Source organism: Microcebus murinus, chromosome 6, assembly GCF_040939455.1.
Source record: "Microcebus murinus isolate Inina chromosome 6, M.murinus_Inina_mat1.0, whole genome shotgun sequence".
In the NCBI taxonomy this organism is placed as follows: Eukaryota; Metazoa; Chordata; class Mammalia; order Primates; family Cheirogaleidae; genus Microcebus; species Microcebus murinus.
This window is the reverse complement of record NC_134109.1, coordinates 62,422,858-62,435,179: the sequence shown is the minus strand read 5'-3', so window position 1 is coordinate 62,435,179 and position 12,322 is coordinate 62,422,858. Positions and strand designations below refer to the sequence as shown.

At 34.4% G+C, this 12,322-nt stretch overlaps 1 protein-coding gene and 2 non-coding genes across 4 annotated transcripts in view; 1 reads left to right on the top strand and 2 right to left on the bottom strand.

Annotated features, from left to right (window-relative positions):
* Nucleotides 1-12,322, top strand: part of NUBPL (NUBP iron-sulfur cluster assembly factor, mitochondrial) — a 217,485-nt gene that overhangs the window by 64,408 nt on the left and 140,755 nt on the right. For both annotated transcript variants that reach the window (XM_012773436.2, XM_076004115.1), the window contains exons 5-6: nucleotides 9,839-9,878; nucleotides 9,967-10,057. In XM_012773436.2, the coding sequence (XP_012628890.2) occupies nucleotides 9,839-9,878; nucleotides 9,967-10,057 (131 nt within the window). The remainder of the gene's footprint in view (nucleotides 1-9,838; nucleotides 9,879-9,966; nucleotides 10,058-12,322) is intronic.
* LOC142871675 (U6 spliceosomal RNA) lies at nucleotides 3,192-3,296 on the bottom strand. Its single transcript, XR_012919901.1, has one exon. It is a non-coding gene; the product is annotated as a U6 spliceosomal RNA (small nuclear RNA).
* On the bottom strand, nucleotides 9,086-9,225 carry LOC142871775 (small nucleolar RNA SNORA7). Its single transcript, XR_012919963.1, has one exon. It is a non-coding gene; the product is annotated as a small nucleolar RNA SNORA7 (small nucleolar RNA).

Below are 12,322 nucleotides of genomic sequence, written 5' to 3'. Positions count from 1 at the left end.
TGACTCAGATACTTTTTCTTTTTCTAGTATGTCACTCCTCTTTTGTTAACTTGCTGCTAGACATTCTTCTTTTGTCACTGCCTGAGGCCATGTATTGCTAGTGAGTTTTAAATTCCAGCTCCTGAATCCCTTGTACTTGTAGCTCTCTAGTGCCGCTTAAAAATCCGAAGAATGGAAAATAAGCACCACATGTACTCACCAGGAAATTGGTTTCACTGATCAACACGTAAGTGCACATATAGGAATAACATTCATCGAGTATTGGGCTGATGGGAGGGAGGGGGGAGGAGATGGGTATACACATACATATAATGAGTGCGATGCACACCATCTGGGAGATGGACATGCGTGAAGCTCTCACTAGGGGGTGGGGGCAAGGGCAACATATGTAACCTAAACATTTGTACCCCCATAATATGCAGAAATAAAAAAAAATCAGTTTGAGATTTTTACAAGCCAGGACTAATAGAAGAAAATCATTCTTATACATCATATAAATATAAGAAGGCTGGAAATGTTAACTATAAACAGAAAGATTGGGAATAACAAATCTAGTTAAAAGATACGTCAAAACAAAAAAAAGTCAACAGTAATTTAAAGATGATTCATTAATTACAGAATAACTTGGTGTATTGGAGTACTGTTAAATTATTTCAGGGAACTAGTCTGGGCATCATCAAGCAGAAGGAAACCTGTTCCCATATTAGCTAACCTTATAACTGTATGTTATATTCTGATTTTATATGTATATTGGAATAACCTTAAACCTGCAGCTCTTTTGGATATGTGTGTAGAAAGAATAGGGGAATTAGAAAGAAACAGGTCTTGACTCAAATCCTTACTTCTTATCTTGCTGGCTGTTTAACTTTGGACAGATTAGTTTAATTTTATGATCTTCATTTACTATACATGAAGTATGTCATATGAAGAGTTTGTATATCATATGAAGACAACTTGTCCAAGGTCACAGCTAGTAAATGATGAATTTCTTATATTTTACTAAAAATGCCTATCAAATAGAGTGTGGAGATTTCCTTTAATATCTATTTACTTTTGACTGTTCAACTATTTACAAAAATGGTTTGGCCATTATGTAAACATATGTTTATGAGCATGTGCTATACTAAACAAGAGGAATATAGTATTTAGTTGGTAAGGCAGCATAGAGGCATAAAAAGATAAGTAATCATACAGGATATTTGTTAAGTGTCAGATGCTGGAAGAGATTAGAAGAGGAAACAGTTAAGGAAAGCTGGTTTGGAGGTTGCCATGGGAGAAGGGGATTTAGATAAGCAGAGAGGAGGCTGAGGATAACCTTCCAATTTCCCCAGCTGTGATATGGAGATAATTACTTGCCTCATAGGAATGTTGTAAGGATTCAGTGAAATGAGATATTTAAAGCGTCTAAAATAAATATAGTGCTTTGTGACATTATTGTTCTTCTAGACCAAAGGTAAGTGGTTTTTCTTTCCTCTTTTAAATTTTTCCTTCCTAGATGCCTGAGAACTTGGACCTGATGCATAGTTTTTTATCTTAAATATCACCTGGTTTCCTAGAACATAGTGTTGAAAAAATTCTTAGGTCATACCCGTTTTTTTTTTTTTGTTTGTTTGTTTTTTGAGACAGGGTCTCGCTCTGTTGCCTGGGCTAGAGTACAGTGGCATCATCATAGTTCACTGCAACCTCAAACTCACAGTCTCAAGTGATCTTCTTGCCTCAGCCTCCCAAGTAGGACTACAGGCACATGCTACAATGCCCAGCTAATTTTTCCATGTTTTGTAGAGACAGGGTCTCATTCTTGCTCATACTGGCCTTGAACTCCTTGCCTTAGGCAGTCCTCCCACCCTGGCTTCCAAAAGTGCTAGGATTACAGGTGTGAGCCACCCCATCCGGCTTGTCCTGGTTTTAGTAGGGAAGAATGCTGTGGTCAACTGGTGATGCCAAGGCAGATTTAAAATAAGTTGGAGGCAGGGAATGATGAGTAAAGATGAGAAAGTGAAATTGTAAAATTTACCAGATGTCCTCTCCTACTTTCTGAACATTCTTGTACCTTTGTGTGCTTTTTCATTAACATATGGATAAAATTCATTAATCATTTTTCTTTTACTTTACTCTGTGTTTAAATATCCTTTAAAATTTATGAAATGAGGTTTATATATTCATGGTAATACTGTCCTCATTTAAAAAAAATGGGTTTAATGCCTCTGGTTATATGGTTGCAGGTTATTTTTTTTTAGACATATATTCCTGAATCTTGGTGTTCAACTACATTTAAAACTCTTGCTTTATTTTTGGAGCCAGATAACAGAGTAAAAGGTACAGAGGTTTCTCAGGCTCATTGCCAATACCAAGTAAATGGTAACGTGTACTACTTAGTTTATTCATGAACAATGGGATTCCTGCAAAGGGAAGATCTGATTCTAGATCAGAGTTATCCTTGAAACATTTAATGATGTCAGCTTTAATATAAAGATGTAAAGTAGACTTTTTCCTTTGTACCTAGCTCTTCAGTTTGACATGGTCACAGTGGCATTCATTCTAGCTTACCAATTAATTTATAATACAAAAGCAGTCCCTAGATCTGTTTGAAACCCACTAGTGACATAAAATACATTAATTAAATTCACACCTGTTAGAAATGATAGAACTTTGTTGTAATAGAGTGAGAAGGATGCAGTAGAATGTCATTCATTCTGAGTGGCATTGTGGCAATTGAAATAGTTTGGCTTATAGTAGGAATCTTTTATTCCTCAGTGCATGGGCTCTCATGAAGATATGAGGAGGTTGGAAATAATGATCTGTATTATGATAAGTTCAGCTAAAGACAGTCAAAGCTATTATTCACAGGATAGTGGAGTCCAAAGTTTCTAGGCAAACTTTTGACCATTAGTACTTTATGTTTTTCTGTTAAGTCCATGTGGAGGAGTTGCTGTACATCTATATATTTTAATTCTAAGGCAAAGAAACTAATTTGTAACTGTAATCATCACTTGTTGTTCAGAGTCTTTCACCATTAAATAAAAAATATGGCATCAGACTATGCCAACATTTCATTTCTGGTAATTTTATTAATAAATTAAAGCAAAATGCTTTTAGGCAGTATTAATTTTGTTTGTTGTTATATAGGAAAAGGTAATGAATAATGTTCCTATAATTGTCTTTTTAATGTATATGTTGTGCATTTTTGGTTCAGGGTGCTTTCTTCCCTGTTAAATTTTGCATATCATCCTGCAGAGGACATGCTAATATTCTCTGTATCGTTTCAATTTCAATATATGTGCTGCTGGAATGAGTACTTGTTACATTTTGAAGAGATATATTTGATATGGTGATCAATCTGCTCACGTTTTTCTGAGCTTTCAATTTGTAATTTTCTTTCATTATGTAGAACAAATACTTAAAGTACACATTTTCTTTTTAAAAATTATTTATGAAAATTATTTAATTAAAATTATTCTTATTTTTAATTGACACATAATTGTTCATATTTATGGAGTATGATGTAATGGTTCCATATATGGATATATCATGTAATGACCAATTCAAGGTAATTAGCATAGTCATCACCTTAAACATTGTCATTTCTTTGTTGTGGGAACATTTAAAATATTCTATCTACTTTGGGATATATAATACTTTATTGTTAATTGCAGACACCTGACTGTTCAATAGAATACCAAAACTTATTCTTCATTTCTAATTGTAACTTTGTGAGCAGTGACCAAACTCTCCTCATCCTCCTGCCCACCCCCATCTTCCCTAGTCTATGGTAATCACTATTCTATTCATTACTTCTACAAGATCAACTTTTTATTTTATTTATTTATTTATTTATTTATTTATTTATTTATTTATTTATTTGCACCATCACTACTATATCCAAAACTTTTCCAACACCCCAAGCAGAAACTCTGTACTCATTAACAATAACTCCCCATCTCTCCTCACTCCTAACTCCTGGCAACCTCTTACTACTTTCTGTTGCTATAAATTTGCCTATTATAGATATTTCTTATAAGTGAAATATACAATATTTGTCTTTTTGTGTCTGGCTTATTTCACTCAGCATGAAGTTTTCAAGCATGGTATATAGCATATATCAGAATGTCATTCTCTTTTATGGCTGAATACTCTCCCACTGTATGTATATACCACATTTTGTTTATCCATTCATCAGTGGATGGACATTTTGATTGTTTCTACCTTTGGGCTATTGTGAATAATGCTACAATGTCAAGAACAACTTTTTAGATTCACTTCCATGATTGGCTTCCCCACTATGCAGGACAACTTGTTTCTTCTGGGGCAGAGAGCCATGTGCTCTTACACTGGGGTCACAGCCTTTCTTCTGGGTCTTGGTTTTAGAAGTTGGGGCAGTGGTGTTGCAGGTACCTGTGTGAGGATGGTGGAATGAGATCAGAGACTCATGGATGGAGAGTTGCAGTGGCTCTTAGTACCAGGAGCAGGACACACTCTGGCAGTGGCATCACTTTCAAGATGGCACTGTGCTGTAGCAGCTTTTGCATCATGGAGGTGGGTTCCTACTTTGTACTTGCCATATGCAACGTGGGTTCTACGTATAATTGGATGACTCTGTGCCAATACATTTGAAAATTTTGTTGAAACAGGCACTGCCTAGAAAAATATATATCACCAAAGGAGACTTAGGATGAAATAGAAAATTCAGATTATGCCATACATTTTACAGAACTGGAATAGTAGTCAAGATCTTCCTATCACAAAAGTAGCAAGCCAAGGATCTAAGAATTCCAATCTTACAAAATATATAATATTTTCCAACTAAGTTTATGAAGCTAGTAAAACCTTAGAAGGGTAGAATGAAATGGGAACATCATAGACCAGTCTCCCTAATTAACTATGTAAAAAAAAAACCTATGTAAATATTAGCAAACCAATTTCAGCATTGTATAAAACAACTGTATTATGATTAAATTGACTTTAAACAAGGGAAGCAAGTTTGGTTCAACATTAAGAAAAAATCTGTTGATGTAACTTACCATTTTAGCAGATCACAAGTGGAAAAGCATATGATAATTCCAATTCTTTAATCTGTATGCATTTGTAACTGAAGAAAATAGAAAGTAAAAAATAGTACAGACCATGATGAAGAAAAGTTATTACTCTGAAAATTTAAGTTGGATGCATTGGGAAGAATTGACAAAATTACATGGAAGAAAAATACTGCTTTCAAAATTAGGTATGGAAACATGGAGCTAATTAGTTTATTCAGAAGGAAACCAGAAAAGCACACTCATTTACTAATCTTTTTATGAAGGACCATGACCTTTTCTTTCAGTAGGGATTCAGTGAATGAAGTTCAGCAGTGGATTTATTTTTGTAAGCCATGCCTATATGCTTTGTTGAGAGTTTTCAGTTTCAATCTCTTTGTAGAAGAAAAAGAACCCAAAGAACATGCGGTGAAATCTGAATATATGATACTGCTAGGTTTTTATGTTTTTTCCCTAAACTTTAGGCTTAGTACTTATCCAAATTGCATTAGAGAGTTTCTACTATAGTTTGTTATGGTGGTGAAGTAGGATATGGAATCAAGAATAAATGGGGATATGGTTGCATAGATAAAAGAAACTATGTTTTATAGTAACCTTTCTATTTGAATATAGAGGGTACAGGTTGTTCTTTGTTACATGGCTGAATTGCATAGTGGAGAAGTCTGGGATTTTAATATACCTATCACCTGAATAGTGCACAATGTACCTCATAGGTAATTTTTCATCCCACACCTTCCTCTCCCTTCTGACATCTAATGTCCATTAAGTCACTCTGTATGACCATGCATACCCATTGCTTAGCTCCCACTTATAAGTGAGAACATGTGGTATTCTGTTCCTGGGTTACTTAGAATAAAGGCCTCCAGTTCATCCTAGTTGCTATAAATGATATTTCATTCTCTTTGATGGCTGAATATTATTCTTGTGTGTGTGTATGTGTATGTGCATGTGTATCACATTTTCATCACATTTTCTTTATCTACTCATCCATTGATGGGCACTCACGTTGGTTCCATACCTTTGTAATTGTGAATTGTGCTGTGATGAACATATGGGTGCAGATGTCTTTTTTACAAAAAGACTTCTTTTCCTTTGGATAGATCCCTAGTATTGGGATTGCTGGATCAAATGGTAGATCTACTTTTAGTTTTTTGAGTAATCTCCATGCTGTTTTTCCATAAAGGTTGTACTAATTTACATTCCCACCAACAGTATATGGGTGTTCCCTTTTTGTTGCATCCCCGCCAACATCTGTTGTTTTTTTGACATTTTAATAATGGCCATTCTGACAGGGGTAAGGTGGTATCTAATTGTGGTTTTAATTTGCATTTTCCCTAGTGATGATTAGTGATGTTGAGTATTTTTCATATATTTCATATGTTTGTGTTTGGCTGTTTGTTTCTCTTCTTTTGAAAAATGTCTGTTTATTCCTTTTGCTCACTTTTTCATGGGGTTATTTGTTTTTCCTTGCTGATTTGTTTGTGTTCATTATAGGCTCTGGATACTAGGCCTTTGTCAGATGTATAGCTTCTGAATTTTTTCTCCTATTCCACAGCTTGTCTATTTACTCTGTTGATTATATCTTCTGCTGTGCAGAAACTTTTTAGTTTAAGACTCATTTATTTATTTATGTTTTTGTTGTATTTGCTTTTGCAATCTATAAATGTGTGTTAGGCCTATTTGTTCTAGAGTCCTGTTTGAGCCCAGTGTTTCTTTGTTGATTTTCTGCCTTGATTATCTGTCTAGTTCTGTGAGTAGAGTGTTAAAATCCCCCACTATTATTATGTTGCTCTTTATTTCATTTCTTAGGTCCAGTAGTATTTGTTTTATGAATATGGGAACTCTGGTGTTAGATACATATATGTTTAGGATCGTTACATATTCTTATTCAATTACTCCCTTTATCATTATGAAATAACCATCGTTGTTTTTCTTTTTAACTGTTGATTTAAAGTCTGTTGTATTTGATATAAGAACAGCTACTCCTGCCCACTTTTGGTTTCCATTTGTATGGAATATTTTTCCTCCCCTTTACCTTGAATCTTTTGACTCTTTATGAGTTAAATGGGTTACCTGGAGATGGCAGATATTTGAGTTGTGTTTTTTAATCCATTCTATCGATCCATTTAAGTGAGACATATAGACCATTTACATTTAATGTTAATTTTGATAAGTGAGATATTGTTCCATGTATAATGTTGACTGTTACCCAGTTGCTTTGTATTCTCCCTTATGTTATTGTTTTGTAAGAGCTGTCAGTTTTTACTTTTTTGAGTGTTGTTACAGTGATGACTATCAACTATTCTTTCTGGTATTTAGAGCACTTTTTAGCCTTTCCTATAGGGCTGGTCTAGCCCTTAGTGTTTGCTTGTCTGGGAAAGGTTTTATTTCTCCTCAGTTATGAAACTTAGTTTTGCAGGATACAAAATTCTTTTTTTTTTTAATTTTAATTTTAATTTTATTTTAGCGTATTATGGGGGTACAAGTGTTAAGGTTACTTATATTGCCCAGGCACCCCCCCCTCAAGTAAGAGCTTCAAGCAAGGATACAAAATTCTTGACTGACAGTTATTCATTCTGTTTAAGAAAACTAAAGATGTGACTTCAATCCCTTCTAGCTTGTAAGGTTTCCATTGAGAAGTCTGCTGGTAGTGGATTTTCCTTAGTAAGTTACTTCATGCTTTTTGTCTTGCAGCTTATAGGACTTTCTCCTTTGCTTTGGCTTTGGCCAGACTGATTACTGTGTGCCTTGATGATGTCCAATTTGGAATGAATCTTCCAAAGTTCATTTACCTTCTTGTATCTAGATGTCTAAATCTTTAGCAAGACTAGGGAAGTTTTCCTCCATTATTCCCTCAAATAGATTTTCCATGCTTCTTCCTTTTTCTTCTTTTCCCTCAGGGATGCCTATCATTCTTATTTTTCAGAGTTTTATATAATCTCACATTTCTTGGAGATTTTGTTTATTTCTCTTGTCTTGGACCTGTGACCAGAAAGGCTGGGACCCCACCCAGGATTGCGGCATGAGTGTGAAACTTTGGAAAATGCTGTCTGCTCATGTCTCAGTCTCATCTGCAGCCCACCGCAGGGCAGTGGAGACCTTCCCAGGGATGCATGGGAGCACCTGGGCTCCTCTGTTTCTCGCAGTGGCCGCAGGCTCACCTGTGGTTCCCTAGCATCTAGGCTTTCAGAATGGTGCCTGGGTCAGGCTGGCTCAGATGCCTGTGGGAATCTGTGTTAGTTCTCTTTGTGCAACAATATCTCTCTGTAATCTCCAAGCAGCTCCCTATGTTAGGCTGGAGATTTGCATGGTTTGGGGGCTTTTCTCTCTTGTAGCCAAGATTGTAAAAGCTTATCTCAGAGAGTGGAGCCTTGGGGGCTTCTCTCAAATTATTTCACCACATCTGGGAGCGTCTCCCAGTTATTAGCCAGACCCTAGCTGCACAAGTTGCCCTGAACCCTCTCCTTACCCACTTTTGGTGCTTCCTGTCACTTCCCTGGTAAATCCTAATATTCTTTCCTAGATGGTCTGTTCAAAATGTGAGAATCTGCTTACTAATCTGGTTCCTCTCTGTGGAGGAGGCATATACTATACTATTTGTGTCTAGTCATCCATCTTAATCCTATTTCACCATTTTTTTATTATGTAAAGTATATGTATATATAGTGCTTGACTATAAGCAGTATATTGCTTTTCTCTTGAGATTAATGCAATTTCACTTTTGTTAATGTTTATTTTTTGTGGAGAGGGGATGAGAGGGGATGATAAATCCAATTTCTTCTTGTCTCAGATTTCAAGATAGAATTTTTCTGCTTTTTTAGATTTTCATAATTTTCAAACTATTTAAGGAAAAAAAAGTAACACTTCAGTGTAGGAAGAACTAATACGATGCAATTGTTATGCATACAAATATACACATACATGTATATACATACTAGATAAGCATATATATGCAGTTATATGCAATTTATATATTTATATGTCTACGTATATAAGTAAAATTAATGGATAAATTATTAAGGTGTTTTTTTTTTTTTTTATTTTTTTTTCTTCACACTTGTTGCAGAGTGTCTTCCAATCACCAGCTACCGTGCAAGCTGGGAATGGAATGGGTACCTCTGCTAGGCTTGCTTTCCCTCCTGTTTCCGAAGCTGGCAGAATACTAGCCACTCTCCAGACGCGATCCCAGGAGGTTTAAGGTGTTTTTTAAAGAAACATATCTTAAAATTTTAGATGAATTATTTCTTAATAAAATGATATCTGAACTATTTTTAGATGTCTTATCTATTGGGAGTATTAGCAGTATGCTTGGTGTAATGTTTAAACTGTTGCCGATTGAAGTGAATTAGTTGGAAGTTACATTGTAGCAGTAATGAGAAGCCCATTTGTATTTCTAACATTCTTTGATAAAAGGCTGGAGGGATGGATGGGGAAAAGGGAGATAGATGTTGGTCAAAGGATGCAAACTTTTGGTTAGGCAGGAGGAATAGCTTCTAGTGATTTATTTCACAGCATGTTGACTATTGCTAATAATCAAGTACTACAAGTATATTTCAACATTACTAAAACAGTAGATTTTAAATATTCTTACTGCAAAGATGGGATAAGTAGGTGAGGTCATAGATATGTTAGTTAGCCTTATCTAATCATTCTACATTGTATATATGTATCATAACCTCACATTGCAATATATACAATTTTTGTCAGTTAAAAAATAGTAATAAATACTTTTTAAAAGGCAAAAGAAGTCAGTCTGTTTCTGTATAATGATTTACACTTCTAAAAGAGATTTTTGTTTCTTATTTCAGGCAACCTAATGAGGCCTCTTTTGAATTATGGTATTGCTTGGTGAGCATACATTTTTACTTTATGCTACTTTTAAGAATAATATTGATTAATTTATACAACTTAGTTGTATTTTGGATTACTGTTGCAGTATGTCTATGGGCTTCCTGATTGAAGAGACTGCACCAGTTGTTTGGAGAGGCCTTATGGTCATGTCAGCCATTGAGAAACTACTGAGGCAGGTAAGATGATTGCATTAAATATCGTTTTATCATTGGCAAAGCTGAGCATGCATTTGCTGATTGGAGAATTGTTAAAATTTGCAGTCAGATTTGAGTTGTTTTACAAGGGAATCAGTTGATGGGATGAATGCATATGAATAATGTGTCGTCTAATGAGTTATGTGGCTCCAAGACCAAATTTCACTGTTATATGATTTAATCTTTCCCATTGCTTATGAGTACTAAAAATCCTAATGTCTTATTTAATATTGTTTTGTTGCCTTGTTGTGTCTGCTGTGAGAAAAGAAAATCATTTTATAAGTAATTTGCCTTCTTTAGATTTTATGGTTAATCTCATTGTGACGAATATTGAATTACAGGGGTAGAGTAGAAATTTTTCTGATATAGGAAGAAATTATATAAGTCATGGTACTTGTGGTTTAAAATTAATTCAGAAAAAAGTGAAATTTTGGTTTACTTTGAGTATATGTGGTTATATATTTGCATATGTAACATTTGTCCAATCAACTTTAACTTATTTTTAAGAAAGTCAGAGAACACTTGATTGGATAAACTAAAAATATCAGGTGGGCTATATTTTACTTATAGTTTGCTTAAACTAAATCTTATTTTTTTCTTAGTAGATGTTTATGATTGTGGTCTTGGTAAATATTAAAAGTAATTTGCATTTACTTTATCAATTTACAACAGTTACTCCTTATTATTCAGATTCTACTTTGGATCAGGTACTAAGCTATAGGTTGATAGTTCTAATGGCAGATATTCCTGTATCCATTTTAAGAAGCACAAGTGATTAGATGAAATATATCTGAACTCTGAAACTCTTCTTTTTTCACCATAGCTTCTTGTCTTTCTACCACTTATACTGCTTGAGTTACGATAAATTTGCTCTTTGATTTTTGGTCCCAGACTCCTTTTATTCTCTGTTTTTGGCTTCATTGTCTTTTCTTTTATACTCTGGTCCTATAGTGGGTTATTCAGTTATACTCCCCAAAACACCCCTTCCTCACCATTTCTTTTGTGACTGTGACCTTTATTTGTCTGGATTAATCTAGCCTCTCTTTTCTCTACTGCTGGATACTGTTGGAAAACATAGAGTAATTGGTTAATTGCCTACGTTATATATTTTTGATACCTGAATTTAGCTATCCTCTTAATACTTCAGTCATCTGATTTTATTTATTATTATTCTCAACATTTCTCAAAAGCTCAGTTTGAAAAATATTTAGGGAATTTGATAGTCTAACAGAAGACCAAGTGGAGTTTTGGTGAAAATGAGCTGACACATAGATTGTATAAAAGTCACAGTTTGTTCTGATAAGCACTGAAGATACATTTTCAGCAAACATACTACAAAATATCAGGGTAAATGAAAGATACAGTAAGAAAATTGATCTGTATCTTATTTTATTGGTATGTTTAGAGGTTACCTAGAGTAGTGAATGGACTGCATATCTACCTTACAGTCTTTTGTAGTCACTAAGGCAGTGCCGATCATCTGAGGTAGTAAAGAGTGTTTTCTGCTTTTGTTTTTTGTTTTGCTTTAGAAACCAGACCAGCATTTGATAAGTTTAACATCTTTTGTGAAAATTTATTAGCTGGATAGAAGTTCTGTATAGCAGTGGATTGAAGAGGGTACCTGATTCACTGGCTGATTTTTAAAAAAGTCTAATATAACATATTTACAGAAGTATGTACAATCCTAAGTATATAAATAGATAAATTATCCCAAAGTGAAAACACCTATATAATCATCATTCAGCACAAGATATATATTAATAGAACAATACCAGTGTTCCAGAACCTCTTCTCATGTTTCCTCTTAGTGACTATTTTTAGGGAGAAGGTAAATGCTGTGATCAATCTGCCATCTTGAACTATAAGTCTGATTTTAAATTGCTTTGCTTTTTTTTTTTCTCTCCCCAATAATATTGTATTGAGCATAATGCATACAATGTGATGCATAGATTTTAAGTATATATAGTTCAATGATTTTTGGCAAATATATATGCCTAAATAAACATACCCCAATCAAGATAGAGAATATTTCTGTCTTCCTAGAGGGTCTCCTTGGGCCCCCTTGTATTCAACCCCACACCCACAGGCAATTATTGTTGTGATTTCTATCATCATACATGAGTTTTACATGTTCTTAAATTTCCAATAAATAGAATCATACAAAATGTAGCCTTTTGTATCTGGTTTCTTTCACTTAGTCCAGGGCTTTTGAAATTCATCTTTGTTGTTGCATATATCAGTACTGGA